This window comes from Lissotriton vulgaris, chromosome 9, assembly GCF_964263255.1.
Source record: "Lissotriton vulgaris chromosome 9, aLisVul1.2, whole genome shotgun sequence".
Lineage (NCBI taxonomy): Eukaryota > Metazoa > Chordata > Amphibia > Caudata > Salamandridae > Lissotriton > Lissotriton vulgaris.
In genome coordinates, this window is record NC_141697.1 from 1,178,924,212 (window position 1) to 1,178,945,967 (window position 21,756).

General features: G+C 47.3%; 1 protein-coding gene across 1 annotated transcript in view; it reads left to right on the top strand.

Moving 5' to 3' along the window:
- Positions 1-9,966, top strand: part of LOC147692977 (protein SSUH2 homolog) — a 135,753-nt gene extending 125,787 nt beyond the window's left edge. Inside the window, exon 13 of the mRNA XM_086939222.1 lies at positions 7,795-9,966. Coding sequence (XP_086795348.1) covers positions 7,795-7,938 — 144 coding nt within the window. The 3' untranslated portion in view covers positions 7,939-9,966. The remainder of the gene's footprint in view (positions 1-7,794) is intronic.
- The last annotated feature ends 11,790 nt before the right edge of the window (positions 9,967-21,756 follow it).

Sequence of the window (21,756 nt, forward strand, 5' to 3'; positions counted from 1 at the left end):
AGCTAGCTCAGAGGTCACTAGAAACTTTCTCGAATTCACAAGAAGGGATTAGTTTCTGACAACCGCATAAACATGACAACTTTGTTTCCCAGAGATAAGAAATCAATCTCTAGAGTCGCAGAAACAATAGATAGCTAATTTACTCAGTCAATCGTGCATGCTTCGTTTCACCAGAGCTGCTGAGAAAATAGAGATACTGGCGTTTTTCAATAAAAAGTATTTATTGAACAGTCTTCTTTCTCAAGCATAAGAAATGTACTGCTACAATCGTAATACTGGTTATAAAGTACAGAGTATATAATACGAACAGTATTATAAAATAGTACTGTAAAAGCATGATATGGTTTCTAAGCCATAAATTGCTTAAAACATATCAAATACATACAGTGATAAAATAATGACTAAAAGTACTCAACTGGTGCTTCTAAAATACGCCTACCCCGGTGTACCTGAGCTAAGCCTAGCACAAGGGAAGAAGTAAGTGAGGAGTAGCTTAAGTTTAGTATTTTCTGCCAAGAATCTTTTCAAGAATTCTCTAAGGGTCTAATCAGCTCCGTACATTGGTTGAGAATGAAGGAGGTCTTGTATCTTTCTCTCAGGACTCGATTTCCCAGCAACCCGCAAGGGCAGCCTGGAAACACTGGAGCTGGATTTCTCGGCAGGAGAAAAGACAGAGTCTCTCAGTGCGTCAGCTGGAGGGTCGGCTTCTTTCTGCACTTGCTGCTGCAGGGCGTCGGGCACGTAGTTAGTCGATCTGCTCCAAACCACTGTGTGTTTGTCTGGGCAAATCTAGGCATATTTATACTTTGAAGGTGCCAAGTTTGACGTATGATTGGACTTAATAACGTCACTCAAAGACCTAGTTCTCTGAAAACTCCATGATTTCCTAGATAAATTAGTATTCAAGCGAGGGGAAGTCCCTAGCTGCTAAAGGCGGGTTTCTCTAAGAAATCGTTGTTTATTTTCGGAACTTAGTGGAAGTAGCCATGCCATATTTGAGCTGCATAGGCTCAGCCTAAATATGGTAATGATTTCTATGCCTATATAAGGATCGAGTATTTTATACCTATATAAGGGCATGAATCGGGAAAATTATACCAGGTTCCTAGTTTCATTTACAACACTATGACCAGATCTAAGGCCAAACTGAGTGTTATCTAATAAATAATTATTCTGAATAAATTGTGCTAGTTGTTGGTTCATTTCTTTTCCACTCATTTTTCTGGCAGGAGCAACCGGGATGGGCCAATAGTTGTTAAGATCTTTTGGATTTAAACTAGGTTTTTTTCAGTAAGGGGAGGATAGAGGCAATCTTCCACTACTTAGGGAAGGAACCTTTCTTAAACGTAACAGCAATTGTTTCAGAAGTTAACTTAGTTACGGCAGGAGAGCAAGTCAAGTCAAGTCAAGAAATTTATATAGCGCGCTACATACCCGTAGGGTCTCAAGGCGCTTGAGGAAGGGTGGGGAATTACTTGTCGAATATCCAAGTTTTAAGTTGCTTTCTGAATGCTAGGTGGTTCTGAGTAAGGCGAAGGTGAGTGGGAAGTGAGTTCCAGGTTTTAGCTGCCAGGTAGGAGAAGGATCTACCTCCCGTGGTGGTTTTGTTGATGCGAGGTATAGTGGCAAGGGCTTGGTTGGAGGATTGTAGCTGACGGGAGGGGGTGTAGAAGGACAGTCGTGTGTTGAGGCATTCGGGTCCAAGTTCGTAAAGTGCTTTGTGTGCGTGGGTAAGGAGGCGGAAAGTGATCCTCTTATTTACGGGGAGCCAGTGGAGGTTTTTCAGGTGACCAGAGATGTGTTCTTTACGCGGGATGTCTAGTATGAGCCTGGCTGAAGCGTTCTGGATGCGTTGGAGTTTTTTCTGGAGTTTTGCGGTGGTACCGGCGTATAAGGTGTTTCCGTAGTCCAGGCGACTCGTGACCAGTGCGTGGGTGACCGTTTTTCTAGTTTTGGTGGGGATCCAGCGAAATGTTTTTTTGAGCATGCGAAGAATGTTGAAGCAGGATGAAGAAACGGCGTTGACTTGTCTGGTCATCGAGAGTGAGGAGTCCAGGATGACGCCCAGGTTCCGTGCGTGGTCTGTCGGGATAGGTGCTTTTCCAAGGGCCTCAGGCCACCAAGAGTCATCCCAGGCGGATGGGGAGGTGCCTAATATTAAGACTTCTGTTTTGTCTGAGTTCAGTTTCAGACGGCTGTGCTTCATCCACTCGGCTACTTCTTTCATTCCTTCGTGTAAGTTGGTTTTGGCGGTGTTAGGGTCTTTGGTGAGTGAGAGGATCAGTTGAGTGTCGTCAGCGTAGGAGATGATGTTGAGATTGTGTTGGCGAGCGATGGCCGCAAGGGGGCTCATGTATACATTGAAGAGGGTGGGGCTGAGTGACGATCCTTGTGGCACGCCGCAGATGACTTCAGAGGCCTCTGACTTGAATGGTGGGAGGCGGACTCTCTGGGTTCTTCCGGTGAGGAACGAGGTGATCCATTCCAGTGCTTTTCCTTGGATTCCGACGTTTTTGAGGCGCTGTAGAAGGGTGCTATGACAGACTGTGTTGAAGGCAGCGGAGAGGTCGAGGAGGATGAGGGCGACTGTGTCTCCATTGTCCAGTAGAGTTCGAATGTCGTCTGTTGCTGCGATAAGCGCGGTCTCAGTGCTGTGTTAGGCTCGGAAGCCGGACTGTGAGGGGTCGAGGGATTTGTTGGTTTCGAGGAAGGTGGCGAGCTGGTTGTTGACAGCTTTCTTGATGACTTTGGCCGGGAATGGAAGAAGCGAGATGGGGCGGTAGTTTTTGAGTTCTGTGAGGTCAGCGGTGGGTTTTTTCAGAAGGGCGCTGAGTTCGGCGTGTTTCCAGCTTTCTGGGAAAGTGCCGGATTTGAGGGAGCAGTTGATGACGTCTCGGAGGTGTGGTGCTATGATGGAGTCTGCTTTGTTGAAGATGTGGTGAGGGCATGGGTCAGTTGGGGATCCTGAGTGGATGGAGTTCATCAGGCGGATGGTGTCCCCAGAGGCGATTGGGTTCCAGTCATTAAGGATGTTCAAGGGGGGTGGAGTTCCTGCAGAAGGTAGGGTGGGTTGGTCTCCGTGTTGGTTGTCGAAGCTGTTGTGGATGTCTGCGATTTTGTTGTGGAAGAAGGAAGCTAGGGAGTCGCAGAGGGCTTGGGAGGGGGTGATGTCGTTGGAGTTGGCTGATGGGTTGGTAAATTCTTTGACGATGTTGAATAATTCCTTGCTGTTGTGGGCGTTGTTATCTAGTCGGTCCTTGAATGCGGCTTTCTTGGCAGATCGGATTAGTTGGTGGTGTAAGCGGGTGGCGTTTTTGAAGGCGTCCTTGGTGCTGGTGTTTGGGTCTTTTTTCCAGGCTTTCTCGAGAGTTTCTTCGATTTCTTAAGATCATCGTTGAACCAGGAGGCGTTTTTGCTGCCTAGTTTGCTTTGATGTTTTTTCAACGGTGCTAGGATGTCGGCGCTGTTGGATAGCCATTGGGTGAGGTTCATGGCTGCTTGGTCGGGGTTTGAGGAGTGGGCGGGGGGGTTTAGAAGAAGCGATGAGGAGATCTGGTCGATGGTGATTTTGTTCCAGTTTCTTCGCAGGGTGGGTTGAGGATGGTTGTGGATTGTGGTCTTATTGTAGGTAAAGTGAACGCAGCTGTGGTCCGTCCAATGAAGAGCTGTGGTGTGACTGAATGAGACATGTTTGCTGGAGGTGAAGATGGGGTCAAGTGTGTGACCTGCAATGTGGGTGGGGGTAGTGACAAGTTGTGTGAGTCCGAGGTTGGTAAGATTGTCCAGAAGGGTGGTGGCGCTGCTGTCGTTGCTATTTTCCAGGTGAAAATTGAGGTCTCCCAATAGAATGTAGTCCTCGGAGGGGAGGGCGTGTGGGGTGATAAAGTCAGTGATGTCGGCACTGAATTGTGCACGGGGTCCTGGAGGTCGGTAGAGGAGGGTGCCTCTGAGTGTGGTCGTGGGGTCGGTGTGGATCTGGAAGTGAAGGTGTTCGGCGCTGGCAAGGTTGACGTCTGAGCTGGTTGAGATGCGGATGGAGTTCTTATGGACGATAGCGATGCCTCCTCCTGTTTGCTTGATGCGGTCCTTACGGATGATCTTGTATCCTTCCGGGATGGCAATGGTGATGTCTGGGGCTGAAGAGGCATTCATCCATGTTTCTGTTAGGAAGGCGACGTCCGGTGATATGGTGTCTAGTAGATTCCAGAGGTCGATGGCGTGTCTGTGGACCGAGCGGGTGTTGAGCAGGATGCATTTTAGATAGTTGGTGTCAGGTCTCTGATTGGTGTTGGTGGGTGAGGAGTTGGTTTTGGTGCTGTCGAACTTGCAGGAGTTGCAAGAGAAGGGTCCATGGGTGTGTCCAGGAGCGGCTTGGATGCAGTTGGGGGAACGGCCGGGGTTAAGGGCTAGTAGGGAGGTGGCATCGTAAGTGATGCGAATGGGCTGGGCATTACGGGAACCAGGGGGTCTGGCGCTGGGCGCGGTCCAGGCGCGGACGGGCGTAGACAGGCTTACCTTTGGCGCACCTTCGGCGCGACTGGGGCGCGAACGCTGCGCGTTAACGCTGCGCGCAAAAGCTCCTGTCATAAGTGGACGGTGGAAGGGGAGGGGCGAGGCAGGCTCAGCTGGGAGGCGGGAGCGTGATTGGAGGGACGGGCTTAGACGTCACAAGAAGCAAATGGCTGCAACAATAACAACAACTTAACGCAGGGAGAGGTTGGGGCGAGCAGTGGAGCGCTATTACAAAAATAGTTATTTTACTAATGAAACGGCTGAGACAAAGTAGCGCTATGAACACAGCACATTAGAAGTATCAAGCGGCGCTATGAGATTGAGCACAGTGCAATGAATAAAGCAGCAAAGCAGCGCTGAGGTCAGAGCACGTTTTAAATACAATGCGGTGCAATGGTAATACAGCTGGAAGAATGCAAAGAGCACAAGCAGCGTAGGAGTAGCGCTACGATACCCAGGAGAACAGAGGGGAGCAACCGGATCTGCACGAGTCAGCAGAGATCAAGAGGGGATCCTGACTTAGCATTTTGAATCTGCATCATAACCTGGCGCTTGGTCAAAGTGGAGAATTCTAAAAAGGTAGCTTGAACTACTTTCCTGAACCTCTGATTATTGACTTTCTGAACGGGGTTGGAGTTATGCTCAAACTTGTAAATCTGCTCCACTTTCTCACTAAAAAAAGTCACAAGCGCAGTGCCGAAATCCTTATTACTGTCTAATTGGTTATTACCAGGCACAGTAGAGTTCTTTGGTAGAATACTGTGCTAGCTCGATTTTTTTGAGTATCTAGCTTTTGCTTTTAAAATTAAGGCTTCATAAGCGCTGACAGTTTTTTTTTTCTTTTTCTGCCGTGCTATACTCCTTCCGCTATTTCCGTTCTGGTCTTTTATTGGCTTTTCTCATCAGAGACTGTCTGAGAACCAGGGATCTGAGGCTTTGTCACTGTGGGAACAGGTTGTTTTAAGTGGAGCTCACCAACAGACGCCGAAGACAACCATTCGTCATAAGAGGTAGTAGATAGATCCAGATCCTCTGTGATATCTGGCTGCCTCGAACAAGAATTTGATTTAGTAGTCCAGCCTGCCCAGGACTAGACAGCATTACAGGATATATTTCCCAGAATTGTGTTGTACTGCAGATTTATCACAAATATAACTGCATGATGGTCAGTCCACGTCAGAGGCAAACGAGCAACCAGCATAAGGGAGGAATTGTTTGAGAATATCTCATCCTGCCTATGGCCAGCAATGTGGGTGGGGCCATCCACCAGTTGAGATAGACCAAAACTAGCCAGTTTGTTAGTAAGGTCCTCTGTATCTTTGTCATCTAAGATTTCAAGATGATAATTGAAATCTCCTAGTACAGTCAAATTATTTGCACACATGCTTGCTTCTAAAAGGGCACCTATTGACTGAGAGAAACTATTCCTGTGGCCTTGTGGGCAAAAGATATGGAGCTCCTTAAAGGATAGAGTTTTGGTGAGTTTGATATTAAAAGTCAAGACCTCGCATTCTGGCCAGGGTGCTGGCTCAAAGATGACTGTAATGATTTCCCTATAAACTACTGCCAGACCTCCATCTCGTTTATAAGGTCTATCAGGACCAGAGGATTGTATACTGTTCCTTAATGTGGTATCAAGTATAGGTATAAGGCGCCACTAGGTAGAATCACACAGCCAGTTTCTGAAATGTATCTATGTATTCAGGCTGTGCTGTAGGGTATGGAGAACCATCAAACTCCACAGAACAAAGCCTCAGCTTTCTTTGAGAATCTAATTATCTCCCCAGCATACGTAAAAATACAACAAAACGTCTCCCAGTTTTCACAACGGCAAACAAATAATATGTCACATGGTGAAACAGATGTAAATGTCTTGTGTTCTCTTTTTCAATGTTTATTCATGTAGGCTTCAAAATCAGCTCTCAACAGCCAACACGTGTTCGTCTCGTTTGGGGTGTTATCTGTTTGCCGTACTGGGGCACTACGAGAACGCCGATCCACACGATGATATGACTACTGAGGAACCCTGAACTAAAGCATAGAGGGATACAGGACAATTAACACGAATCTACATGAGATACACCTTTCGAATACAGAAACCCTCTGTGGTCCAAAGGTATCACCACAAATCAAAAGAATAACAACTTGAAGTTGATAGCCTTGATGAAGTTGCGGGATAACACCCCAAATGCGACTAAACACTTGTTGGCTGTTGAGAGCTGATTTTGAAGCCTACATGAATAAACATTGAAAAAGAGAACAAAAGACATTTACATCTGTTTCACCGTCTGACATATTATTATTTGTTTGCTGTTGTGAAAACTGGGAGACCTTTTGTTGTATTTTTACGTGTGCTGGGGAGATAATTAGAGGACCAGAAGATTGGCGGCCCAGGTTTCAGTCATGAAAATTATATCCAGCTGATTGCTGCCAACAAAGTCCACAAATTCAGAAGTGTTTTATCAGTGATCTGGCATTTACAAGAACAGAGAGAATTTAGCATTTAGAGCTCATATTCATGCTTCCAGTTTGTAATTTATTACTGTTGTTTGGCTTTTCCATAGTTATAACACTCGGCTTACGATTAACTAAGGGTAAACTGCACTCAGGACACATCATATTAGGGTTGTCAACAAGCCGCAGTGGGTCTAACAGACGACAGGCAGAACTCTTACCATTTTGGTTGAACGCACAGAGAGTATCTGCTGTATAAATTCTGCATGGGACTTGGTGGAAGTCAAAACCAGCATAATAGCGGTCACAGTGCGCAGTCCAAGGTGCGGATGGGCCCGACAGACTTGCCTTTGGTGTGCCAGCTGCGCAGTTGCGCTTCCTGCCAATTTAAATATCCCTCCTTGTGAGGGGGGCGTGACCAGGAGCCGGCGCTTTGGAGTGCCACTCTGAATAAACAAGTGGGTTAAACAATGCAAGACTGGGGTCCAGCAACCCCGGCAATCCACTTGTAGACTCCCCGCAAGGGAGAGCTACTTGTAACCAAGGCAGAATTAAACTAAAAGTGAGCCAGGTTGAAAAACATAAAACGATTAAAATAGGGTAACAACCCTTCCAGTATGGCAGCAATATGGTGAGGAGCCACACACTTCCTCAAACGTGCACCTAGAGTGCTACAAGAAAATGAAATAAAAACGATGTGTGCCAACCCAAACCTGCTAGGAAACTACTTTGACGAGGTGCCCTGCATTATTTTTAGTAGAAAGTAAGGGTTATGTCCGTCTTTTGTTGTGTATTTTTCTAGCTTTTCTGTTTTGCTTTCTCCTCCAGAGGCACACCATTGAGCTGATTCCACTCACCAAGGTGGAGTACACCTGGAAAGACAAGTCACACTTTTATTTTGTGTATGGAGTGGAGAATCAAGTGTTCACAGACGACTATCCAGCGAAGTGCTGCTGCTGCTCTGTCATGTAACCAGTAGAGGGCAGAAGGGAGCCCGTGAAGGTTCTACATGCAAAAAGAAGGAAGGAGCCATACTCTCCATGGACTACATCGGCTAAGCACATCGACCGACTCATCTCAACTGATTCACTCCGCCCACTCAGGATGTGCCTTTTGTGGTTGTTATCTACTTTAGGGCATTATCTATGCACTTTTTGAGGCTGTTATCTATTTTAGGACTTCTTCTAAGCACCTTTTGTGATTGTTATCTATTTAATGACATTTTCCATGACCTTTGTGCATACCTGCAAGTATCAATGGTTTGAAATGACATAGAAGTGATGAATTACTATATAAACAACCTATAGTTAAATATTTAGTGCACACAGTAGGAAGATTTTGAAAAAACTTAAATACAAATTCATATGGTGTCAGATTTGCATGTGAGCATGCCTTTATTTAACCTGAGTACATGTACTAAAGCTACACACATGTACAAACCATGCTTCATAAATTTTCACCAGGGTTAGAAATCCTAAGAAAACGACATGGTACTTGCGTAAAGTCTGTTTAACCCCTTCTGAATCTCATACCCCAGGGACACGCGTCTAGTTTTAAGTAACAGTGCCCATCATGCTGGATTGGCTTAGGGGTCCTAAGGACTAAGCAAGGCACATACAGACATATCTAGCCACACACAAGGTTATCTGTCCACTAAGAGAACTTCTTTAAGGCTGCTCCTGTCTACCTTTCAAGGCTTCCATCTTTAGGGAAAACCTCATTGGAGGCTCATTTCACACACCCACATTTTCCCCATTACCCCCACAGGGAGTCATAAGCCTATCACCATTCCTAACACAAAAATCTGGAGCCACGTTGAAGAAGCTCCTCCCTGAATTTTACAGTCAATTTCCTACCCTACTGACTGCAGGCTGAATATGTACATCACTTGACACCTCCTGAGGATTCCTAAACAAGATGTGAAATAAATATAGGTAAGTAGAAGTACAAGATCTTATTCAGGTGGGCTAAAAGGGAGTAATTTGGTGAACTTTAAAAAAAGCAACTCCATTCCTGAATTATATCTGCAAAAACTGTGCCCGTATACCCTGCGGTCAGTCTGAAGGCACCGGCTGGTACATAAATTAGGGTGAAACCTTAGCGATCTAATGAAGTGTGCTCTACTAGTGCTCATTTGGAATTTGGTGGCTTTGGGGCTGGCGAACAGTGAATTTCTTCTGGAACAGAGTTATTTGGTATAATTAAATGTTCTCCTATGGAAGACATACATTCGCGCTTCCAGTTTTGGAGGTTTTCATGTAGAACCGAATTGTCTTCTTACAAGATACATGGTATGATTTCATTTATTTTTGTGTAGAAGATGGAAGCACACCAAATTCACTTCCAGTTTTGGGGTTTTCCTTTTTAGAGTCTATTGTATATTCATCCCATAGTTCTTTATAAGATTCTGTGCAGCGAAGTGTGAATTGATATGGTAATGACTTTTGCTTCATTATTTTGCAGCTATGCCATCTTGACATCACTGGAAACACATGTGTTGTAACTTGTGCAGTATGCATCACATAGTCCAGTGGTATATCAGAATTCTACCTCGAACCCTCCACATCTGCTATGCAATGTACAGCAGGATCTTTCTGAAGTTGATGCATCCACTTTCCAACAACAGCCAGAACACTCTCTCTTTTGTCTTTCTTCCAGTTCTTAACTAGGTCTGACCCTAGCGTTCTCTTAAAAGCACAACATTGCAATATTACTTTGAATAAGCCTAGTGGCCTTTCTGCCTTTTGATGCAGTTTGGGTAGCTAGCACTGCTTTCCAAGACATCAGGTTCCAGGGCTTCCAGTGCAGGACTTTCTGCAACAACAGATTTCACATTGTACATATTTTAATTGCTAACAGGCTTTTAATGAACTTTGTTATAAGAAAACAAAAACTTCTTCATAGCAAAAATTTTCAAACTGCCTAGTCATTATTTTGTTTGCTGAAAATGTTTCTCAATTATATAAAAGAAAGGGACAAAGCTTTAGATTTCACCCCAACGAGAAGCTGGCAAACTTCACACTCCGATCACTTTTAAATGTTTCTTGTCTCCCATCTTTGGTCAGTTTCAATCAACCTTTATTTTGGAGGTATTAACTGGCAAAAACTGTTCTCACAAAAAACCTAACATGTTAGAAAACATTGGATATGAAAACAGATTTTGCAGTTTATTTGCCTGTAGGCATACATTTAAAAGTAAATTAAATTCACTCCTTTTTTGCCCCAAAATTTCTTATCATTCACTGAGATTGCAATATGTTGAAAAAACTTCACTGGTACATGAAAAACTTTCACCACTCGGCACACCTCTATTACATTTGCAGGCTAACTTTTTATAACTTTAATTCGTGTCACTACCACTCTTAAGTTTAATTTGTTTTCTTTGTAATCTATTTGCTGTTTCTTTAATGGGTACATGTCATTCCTTAGCCTAGGCTATATCTTGTGGTATTCTTTTCTTAATTGTGTTTTTCCACATTGTTTTGACGGGATGTGCGGGTGATTTGTACTGCACAGTGTTCATACTGGAAAACGGCGGCCATTTTAAAAAAGAAGCCCGCAAACTACTTACTAATGAACGTTATGTTTGTGTTATGTGTAGTATGCTACTGATCAGCAGCTGCAAGTGTGTGTGTTACTCTTGTAAAGCTGGTAAAGGGACATAGGGATAAACTACTTTTATTATAAAGAAGTTTACGCCTTTCAGAGACAAGGCGTTCGTAAACTCCTACTGTTTTTAAAAAAACGTGTTTTCTGATCAATTGTATGAAAAGCCATAGCCAACTTAAGACAATATGAGAAAAGCCACCAACTTTTGTAGGGTTTTCCAGATGTATCAGCAGATTTTGTAAATATTTGGGGATATTTTGGAACCCCACTAAACTTTAGGGTGTACATAAACACAATACATATAGGGTGCACATGTGTAGTGAGGCGAAACAAGCTGCTATTTGTTAATGATTGGAGTGGTTGCATTGAGAATCTATTTTCCTTGTAATTATTGGAGGAAAAGACTTTTAAAAACGTAAAGCCTAACTACCTGAGTTGGATTTCCAATTTGTTGTTGGTGGGAATGTGGCAATTGCTGCCAGAGGAGACTTTTGTAGTTGTAGGCAGATGTCAGCCTGCTCTATCACAATTTAAGTTCTTCAAGATTAAAAATCTCTATTTTTGATGAGCAAAACACACAGTAGACAGTGTTCTGGAATTATTTATTGTACTTTTCCTTCTCAAAGACCAAGTTTGAATACATCATCTGTCTGTGCCTAGTCCAAAGTTATTTATTGCAGCACTTTCTGGTGACTGTAGGCCTTACTTAGAGCTGGGCTGATTGGATACTTTGTCACAATTACAAGTGCTTTGTAGGCCATGGTACCTGTAATATGGTAGATGGGATATCCACCACGATAGTGTCCCATCCACCAAATAAGGCCCTTTTTCCTGTGTGTTGATTATTGATGCACCTCTCACATTACATATTTGCCATTAATTGGGCAAGATAAATATTGATGTTTATTTCAGTTTCTGTGTTAGTTTAAGCCTTTTACAGCATTATTATATATCCGAATTTGAAGATTTATATTGAGTTTGTCATCTCTTGCAAAGTACAAGAAGATTACTTTTAAACTGCATTTCTGTATATGTTGCATCTTTCATAACCCAAAATGATCATTGATTCAATTTTTTGTGAGTACCAATAAATTTTCACGATACGTATAAATGCTTATGATGTGTGGTTGTGCTTTCTAAATCTAGAGTTAATTAATGATTCTGAGTCTAGTTTTGAAATATGTTATCTCGTCCAAATACCAAGGGCTTTATTGCAATATATTTCAGTTTTCAAAAATGTTATATCTGAAAGAAACACGTTAGTATTAGATTCCTTACCTTAGAATATCCCCAGGCATCAGTCTGGATCCGGAAACTTTTGCGTAGCAGTACCCCTGCGCGTCGGTAGGCGTCGTCTGCAGGCGTCCCCTGCGGCTCCGCGTCCGTCGTTGGCGTCGTGCGCTGTGATGACGTCGCTGGAGTATATAGACGCCGCCTCCGCGCGCTGACGTCAGTTCTTCTTTTTTCCGCGCCAGTTAGCGCAGATCCGAAGAGCAGTACTCCAGTCTTTTGCCCAAGTTTTTTGATCTTTTTTGATCTCTGAATCTTCTACGGTGCCGGTAGGATGCCTGGTTTTAAGAACTGTGCCGACTGTTATCGGACGATGTCGGTCACGGATCATCACCGACTCTGCCTCCGGTGCCTGGGCCCCGACCACGACGTGGACGCCTGCGTCGACTGCCGGGCCTTGACTAATAAAGCTAGACGGGAGCGATCCCGCAAGCTGCTCGAGCTCCCGGTGTCGGCTCCGCGTCGAGAGCGGTCCCGGTCCGGCCGGAGGTCAAGGGAGCGATCGAGGGAGCGGTCGCGGAGCCGTCACGGGCGCTCCGGGAGTCGTCACCATTCTTCTGGTTCCTCAGGGAGGAAGCACAAAAAGTCGGGGCGTCGTCATCGTGCCCCCGACTCCCCCCGACGCTTGCACGAGGCGGCTGGGGGTTCGGGTGGCCCCACCCCCGCGGCTCCGCGTGAGTCGCCGACGCGGCCTGCTCCATACCCTGCGGTCCCTGGGCAAGGCGCGTCCCCCGAGGAGATAGAGGCGTTCCTCGTGGCCATGAGGGCTCTTTCTCCTCTGGCGGGTTCCGCGGCGCCTTCGGGCCCTGTGAACCCGTCTGGGGGCCCAAGCGGTTCGGGTGACCCTGCCTCGACGCCGTCGGGTGCTCCGGCCCCGGCGCCGCCGACGACTCCGATCCCGGTGCCGCAGGGGCCCTCGGGGTCGACGCCGGCTGGTCAACCGGCCTCTCCGGCGCCGATTCCATCGGGGCAACCCCTGGCGCCGCCTCGGCGCCGGCTCCAGCCGGCGCCGGTGCTCCGGCGCCGGCTCCGGGCGGCGCCGTCCCCATTCCCTCTCCGAATCCGGACGCGGAGTCGGACCGGCGTCGATCGACACTGGGCTCGACGCCGATGGGGCCTGTGAACCCCGAGGAGCCGGTCTACATCGTTGACTCCGAGTATGGTGAGGATGTAGAATACGGAGAGGGGTGGGAGGGGTCTGAGGACCCTCTGACACGCGAGTGTCAGTATGACATGGACTGGACAGGTGACTTGGGTGACGCCAGTGGTCTGGATGACTCCCCCAAACCTGGCTTTGTCTCGCCTCCTACCGTGGCTACGGAGGAGGGGGCTGCCTATTCAGTGGTGTTGATGAGGGCTGCCAAGGCCTTACACCTTGAGCTCCCCGTCGCGGCCGTGAGGACTAACATCCTCACCGAGGTCCTCAAACCGCAGTCATGCCCACAGGAGCCACTGCTGCCGTTTAACGAGGCCTTAACGGACGTTCTTTTAGGCACGTGGTCCAGGCCCGCTTCAGGTTCGCCTGTTGATAGGAACGTGGCCAGACGCCACTGTCCGTGTGCGGACGACCCCAAGTTTCTGTCCACCCACCCCACCCCTGAGAGTCTGGAGATCCCGGCCTCCACCTCCCAGACCGCATTCCCGTCGGCCCCGCCCGACAGGGAATCAAAGAGGTATGACCAGCAAAATATTCTATCAGGTGTGGTCTTGATACGACCGACTCGCTGGGCAGAGCGATGTCCACGACGGTGGCGATTCGTCGCCACGCCTGGCTGAGATCCGCCAACTTCTCGGCTGATGTCCAGAATGCCTTAATGGACATGCCGTTTGATGGCCGTCGCCTGTTTGGCGACAAAGCGGACCACGCGCTGGAGCGCTTCAAGGACTCCAGGGTCACGGCCAAGTCCTTAGGTCTCTCGACCCAGCGCCAGCAAACGGGTTCGTTTCGCTCCTTTCGTGGCCAAGGAAGGGGCGGTCCCACACGTGCTGCCAGCCACGCACCACAACAGACTTATCAACGCGGTGGCGGCCGTGGAAACCACCGTGGTGGCTGTCAGGGATAGCGGCGAGGTCAGGCCACACCTCCCCCCGCAGCATCTGCCACTAAATCCTCCTAGTCCGAGCTTTCAGGCCCATGTGACACCGGTGGGAGGCAGGGTTCGCCATCACCTCTCCCACTGGCGCACAATTACGTCGGACAGGTGTGTGCTGCAGCTCGTCCGAAGGGGCTACTCCCTCCCCTTCAAGACTACTCCTCCAGCCATGCCACCGCAGAACCAAAGTGTGTCGGGGGACCACTTGGCACTTCTGAGGGAGGAAGTTACGGCCCTCTTGGCCAAGGGGGCCATCGAGCGCGTTCCTGGGCCGGAAGTAGGACGTGGTTGCTATTCCCACTACTTTCAGGTACCCAAGAAGGACAAAGGGGGCCTACGTCCTATCTTGGATCTAAGGAACGTCAACAGCTTCCTCCGGAAGGAGAAGTTCAAGATGTTGACTTTAGCTCAGGTTCTGGCTGCTCTAGACCCGCAAGACTGGATGGTAGCGTTGGACTTGCAGGATGCGTATTTTCACATCCCCGTCCTGCCGGCCCACCGGCGTTACCTGCGGTTCACAGTAGGCCTCGAGCATTTTCAGTTTATCGTGCTCCCCTTCGGCCTTACCAGCGCCCCACGGGTGTTCACCAAGGTGATGGCGGTGGTCGCAGCTCATCTGCGCAGATTGGGGGTTTCAGTCTTCCCCCTATCTAGACGACTGGTTGTTGAAGGCGGGCTCGCCCCAGACAGTCGTCCACCACCTTCAGATGACGGCAGACCTCCTGCACGCGCTGGGGTTCTCCATCAATGTACCGAAATCACACCTGTGTCCCTCTCAAAAGCTCCTTTTCATCGGAGCGGTTCTCGACTCGGCGCAGTTTCGGGTCTATCCTCCGGAACGCTAGTCCAGGATATACAGGCTTTGATTCCCATCTTTCAGCCATTATCCCGGGTTTCGGTCAGGTTGACGCTGCGGCTGCTGGGGCTGATGGCTTCCTGCATCCTTCTGGTGCATCACGCCCGGTGGCGGATGCAGGCTCTGCAGTGGGACCTGAAGTTTCAGTGGGCCCAGCATCAGGGCAACCTGTCCGACCATGTCTTGATCTCAGAGGGCACTGCAAGACAACTGCAGTGGTGGCTTACGGACCGCGATTGGGTCAGAGGCAGATCCCTCTCCCTTCCCCAACCGGAGCACGTTGTTGTGACGGACGCGTCTCTCCAGGGCTGGGGAGGCCACTTGGGAGAGGCAGAGATCAGAGGCATCTGGTCTCCGGCGGAGTCCCGGCTCCATATTAACCTGCTGGAGCTGCGGGTGATTCGTTTGGCACTGAAAGCGTTCCTTCCCTTTGTCAACGGGAGTGTAGTGCAGGTGTTCACGGACAACACCAGCGCCATGTGGTACTGCAACAAACAGGGCGGGGTGGGGTCGTGGACCCTTTGCCAGGAGGCTCTGCGCCTCTGGCAATGGCTGGAACGTCAGGGCGTGACTCTGACGGTTCAACACCTGGCAGGTTCTCTGAACGCCAGGGCGGACAAACTCAGCCGTCGGTGCTCGATGGATCACGAATGGCGTCTGAACTCGGACGTGGCGCAAGGCCTCTTTCGGCAATGGGGAGAGCCTTGGTTAGATCTATTCGCCACAGAAGAGAACGCGCAATGTCATCAGTTCTGCGCGTTGGAATTTCCAAGACGGCACTCGCACAGCGACGCCTTTCAGCGTGAGTGGAGTTGCGGTCTGTTATACGCCTTTCCGCCTATACCACTTCTGCCCAGAGTGCTGAAGAAGATCAGGCGCGACCGGGCCCAAGTCATCCTTGTGGCTCCGGACTGGGCTCGAAGGTACTGGTATCCCGAGCTACTCAGCATGTCAGTCGGTCCCCCGATCCGCCTGCCCCTTCAGGAGGACCTTCTGTCGCAGCAGCAGGGGATGGTCCTCCACCCGAACCTGTCCAGCCTCCACCTCCATGCGTGGAGATTGAGCGGCGGCAGTTGAGGCCATTTGACTTGCCTCCTGAAGTTTGTGATGTGATTCTGGCAGCCAGGCGTTCCTCCATGAAATCGGTATACGCCTGTCGGTGGAACAAGTTTGTGGCATGGTGCACAGCAAAGGCTGTGGATCCTCTCTCTGCCCCTCTTTCTGAGGTTCTTCTCTTCCTTCTTTCTCTTGCCCAGCAGGGCTCTGCTCTGGGCACTATCAAGGGCTACCTTTCTGCCCTTTCGGCCTTTCTGAGGCTGCCTGATCAACCTTCTTTGTTCAAGTCCCCCATTGTAACGAGATTCTTGAAGGGCATCACACACATGTATCCACCTGTTCCGTTTGTGATGCCTCAGTGGGACTTGAACCTGGTTCTAACATTCTTGATGTGTGCTCCCTTTGAGCCGCTTCACTCTTGTCCTATCCGTCTCTTGACCTTAAAGACGGCCTTCCTGGTTGCCATCACCTCTGCCAGGAGGGTGAGTGAGCTCCAGGCTCTTTCTGTCAAACCTCCTTTCATGTCCATTCATCCAGATAAGGTGGTTCTGAGAACTAGGCCTTCTTTCCTGCCCAAAGTTGTCTCTGCTTTTCACATCGGGCAGTCCATCACCCTCCCTTCCTTCTTCCCGCCTCCGCATCCTTCAAAGGATGAAGAGCGGCTCCATCGTCTGGACCCAAAACGTGCGCTTTCATTTTATATGGATCGCACACGCCAGTTCCGGGTGGATGACCAACTGTTTGTTGGCTACGTGGGTGCGAAGAAGGGACGGGCGGTACATAAACGGACCATCTCTCGGTGGGTCGTTCTGTGCATCAAAGCGTGCTACTCTTTGGCTCGGAAGGAGCCTCCTGTTGGGCTGAGGGCCCATTCCACTCGGGCCACGGCGGCTACTACTGCCCTGGGCCGGGGAGTCCCCTTGCAGGACATTTGCCAGGCGGCTACGTGGGCCTCGCTGCACACCTTTGCGAGGCACTACTGCCTGGACAGCCAAGTCCGGAGGGATGGCTTCTTTGGCCGTTCTGTCCTCCAGGACTTTCTGGTGTAGGAATGTATTGGTTCGCAGACCCACCACCGGGGTTGGTATTGCTGGGGTATCTATTCTAAGGTAAGGAATCTAATACGAACGTGTTTCTTTCAGATGAACAAGTTACTTACCTTCGGTAACGATATATCTGTAAGAAACATTAGTTAGTATTAGATTCCTTACCGACCCACCCATCCTCCCCGTTCTGCGAACTGATACCTAAGGTTAAGGACATCCCTTTCAGGGCCCTAGTTTCAAATGGCACCAGTGTTGGTTCTCACATGGCTCTGCGTGTTCTGGCGCGGAAAAGCTGTGTGCAAAGAACTGACGTCAGCGCGCGGAGGCGGCGTCTATATACTCCAGCGACGTCATCACGGCACACAACGCCAACGACGGACGCGGAGCCGCAGGGGACGCCTGCAGACGACGCCTACCGACGCGCAGGGGTACTGCTACGCAAAAGTTTCCGGATCCAGACTGACGCCTGGGGATATTCTAAGGTAAGGAATCTAATACTAACTAATGTTTCTTACAGATATATCGTTACCGAAGGTAAGTAACTTGTTCGATTTGCACATATCGAGATTACTACCTATGCTTTTTGCACTTTCTGTGCTTGATTTGTTGTCCATAAACCAGCGTCAGTATTTTATTTAGGTTGTATATGTGTCCAGAATGTACGCTGAAATGTACATATTGAACGTGTCTATTTAATTATTTTTTTTATGTGAAACTTACAATTGTCCTGCAGAGCCATTAAAAGGTTTCTGAGAACATGTTCTACTAAAACAAGACTGTACACTTCAGAATGTAAATTACATAGCATTGAATGCAAGCCATCCCCACAAGAGATTGTGATGACGGCTACATGTCGTGCTTGGGAGCTAGTTATAGATATGATTGTCAATCAAGGTGTGAAATAACCTACAAGGTGCACCATTTTATGTTGCAGAGGGTATGTTTCACTCATTAGGGGTTTGAGCATATGCTCCAGCTCTATCGCTGATGTTTCCCTCCATTTATGCTGGTAATCAGAAAATAGAAAGTCCTTGGGCCATAATATATATTTTGCCTTGGAGTTCAACGGGTGTGTGCACCCACTTTGTCTGCCTCTGAGGTACAATTGTATTACAGACAGGCCTGCAGACATTTGTGCATCCTCTTCTAGAATACTGATAGCGCTGGTGCACATATAGAGCCGGTGCTATCATGAGAGGGTGTTTCTTTATTTGGACTCACTGCAACTGCATGCAAGAGGTTAACTAATCCCCATGAACGTACAGGCGGGTTGCTGCCTGCACAGAGAAACAGGGATCAGCTTTTAAACAGCTACTCCGTATTTCACTTAAATTCACTGCCCTGGGGGCAGCACAAGTTCCCGGCTGCCCTGGGGGTAGTGCGTTCTTTCTAATATGACACCCTTTTCTTATATGTGCAGGCATAGCTTTTGAAAGGTGCATCATGGAGCAAACCAGGTCTCATGTATGTATGTGTGTTCTTATATAGCGCTCGACTTACCCTTGGGCATTTCGGCGCTTGCATTGGGAACCCGTCCTGGCTTTTCCCTGTGAGATATCCTGTACTGGGCATCCCCAAGGTGAAAGCCAGGCATCCCGCCACGGGGGGGGGCGTCGTGGAGATTAAGCAAGCTATTGCCCAGAGTTGCAGAGTGTGAACCCGTGATTCGAGTAGGCACCGAAGTGAGAATTATCAAGTCCGTGGACACTTGTGCTCAGACCCTGCCGCGTCGGGAATTGAACCCTGGTCCCGGGTCTGACCTCTGCTTCAGGGTATGCCTCCTCTAACCAGTGAGCCACACTTCTCCACTGTGCTGTTGAAGGGGTTGAGTTTTCAGAAGCACATGTTAATGGCATTTTAGCTAAGGCCTCACATTGGCACGTTTTGAATTGGTGTTGTTTAGAGGTGGGTGGCGCTCTCAGTCTCTTTGGCACCTGAATCTGATTTACAGTGCTTGAGATGTAGATACGTGGACGTGTTCTTTCAGTTGAAGTGGAAGGGTGGTTATGCAAGCTCTCACAGCTCTATCAAACAGAGGGGATCTGGAGGTATATCGCTGATGGAATAAAATTTAAAGCACTAACCGAAGTCCAGAAATATGGCCCAACAAAGATCTTTTATTCATGACAGGCAAGATTATTGACATTACTGAACACAATATACTCATTTTCTCACATTGGATTTACATTTCTGTATGATCAATGCCCAATGTGACAATCTAGTATCAAATGACGTAATGATGTAGGATTGAGACAAGAACTGGTATTCAAATGTATAAGATAAAAACTCATATGGGGGGTGAAACCCTAGTCAAACAGCAACCAGAATTTCTGTAAGGATGAAACACAATCAAACCCTGAAATAACCTGTGCATAACCCTCTGGTAGCTTGGCACAGAAGGAGTCAGGCTTAACTTAGAGGGAATGAGTAAACTGTTTATGCAGCACTTCAAACAGTAATAAAGTTAAAGCACAACACCAGAAAAATCGCACACTAATTTAGACAAACAGAGTAACATTTGATCACTGTATACTAATATCAATAGCTTGGCCTGGAAAAAGTTGAAAGCAACTGCACAGAGAGAGACATGATATATCAACAAGCCAAAGATCTGCTTTCAGTTAAAGAAGGCACATATGTGCCACTGGATGTTAGTGAAGGGAATAATAGCCACCTCCTTGTCTTGATTGTCTCTATACAGTTGTGGAAAATCTCTGGTTTATGTCAAGTAAGTGCTAACTAAATTGTTAAATACTTTAACAACCAGTAAATCACCAAGGAAGCAGTATGCATAATGAACATTAAATCTGAAGATGGAGGCATTGAACCAATTGACCATTTCCAGAATGTTTGTCTGACCACAGCCTACAAATGCGGCTCTTGAGACCAAAAGCACAATGAGGAAAGTGAGTGTCACATTTGGATATGTCAATATTGTCAACCACTATTTCCCAGAGGAGCCAAGGATGGATGGCAAGGGATGAGAAAGTTTATTAGGCTTTGTTAAAGAAGCAAAGAGATACGAAGTTGAGGAGGAACAAAGAAAAGCTGTTTGCCTGTCATATTTCCTGAGACAATCATTATCACATATTGCAATAAGGCATATGGGAAGTTGTATCCCTCAATCATAAGCAGTTCTCTAAATTACTTGAAGTCTGGCACCCACTTAAAATACTGTGGATGCTGTATAACATCTAGAGGAATGAGGCCAAGAATGACCAGTTTCTAAGCCCACCAATTGCATAGCCCACTTGGCTCGAGGAGCCTGAGCTGGACATGAAACAGGAGCATGAGCTTTTTTAAATGCAGTGAAGAGTTAAGTGGAAGACATTCTGAGAGGATTTGTGCAAGATTCATATTCTTGAAGACCGCAAACTGCATTGAAATGCTGATGATGGTTGAATGAACCTGTTCCACACGGAGTGAAAAGAAGATCTCTAAATGGATAAACTATATGCAAGGTGTATCCAAACTCCTGGCATTTGATACTATTTTAAAATATACCATGATCAATATTGTATATTTCAAAGACCAAACCTCAAGACAAAGCAGATAATTGTTATTCCAGTAAAAATGTTGTAATTCAGAATTTACGTAATATGAAGATGCGTACATAGGGTGAGGAAGAAGCGTCAGTCTAAAACCCCTTAGAAACCTTTAGACCAAAGGATGTCAACCTATGGTTTACCATTAACCTAAGACCACAATTTCCAACCTGATTGTTATAGATCATTTATACATGGGCCCAAAGAATTTCTGATAACTTGTAAAGTTATCCTTATAAAGGCCAGCGATACACAAGTCGAACCGAAATGTTCCACTCTATCTGGTCTGGATTGCTAAATCTGATGAGGTGGTGGAACAGCTGTGACTAATTGAGTAAGAAAGAACTGAGAGTGCGAAGTAGGATTTGAACACCATGCATGAACTTCCACCAACCAACCGGAGTCCTACAATCCTCCTCCCTCTTCCTCGCAGGCACCCCCAAATCCACTGAGCCAACAGCAGAGGACTCTGCTTCTCACACCTGGTGGCCAAAGCCTGGAACAACTTTCCCCTGCACCTCAGGACCACCCCAATGCTCCAGAAATTTGTGAAAGGACTCAAGACCTGGCTGTTTTAATGAACAGATCAACACAAAGGAGCTAGCATCTCCAGCACCTCGATACCATCACAGGTGACATGCCCCACTTTACAAATCCATTGATTTATTGATTGATTGATTGACAATATTTCCTATACGGTTCTATTTTCGTTTCCTGCCTCCTTTATTTTTTATGGAATGGTGCTGCAGTACCAGTGATTGACCATTTGTGGTGCTGGTCTTACTAATTCTCCTTTTGGGCTGCAGTAACTTTAGACTTCTGAGTAACTTCAATTCTGAAAGTGGTGAATAGCCCAAAGTATTGTAGTCATTCAAAGGTATAAGAGTAAACTTACATTTGTAGATTTACTGGTGTAAGTTTACCTTTGTGAATAAATGCCCTGGTGCCTCTAAAGTCTTTTCGCATATGTTCACTAGCAGAAGCACAATGACCATGCTCCGCGTGGCCTTCCACATGCTTCACACATATTCTCTCCTCAATCTTTTGTATAGATACTGTTCAAGTCTACAAATCCACAAAGCACTCCACCTATCCAAATCCTCTCCAAAATGACTAACGCTTCGATTCTTATGTCCATGTTCTGTCATACCTGATCTCACTCGTTAATACTCCGTCTATTCATGCATTTGCACACTCAAATCTGCAATTATCCTAACATTTGGTTTAAACATCTATTACTATCTTCCTTCACCAAAAATGGAGAAAATCTTATCCTGTATGAGGTGTGGGAGCAA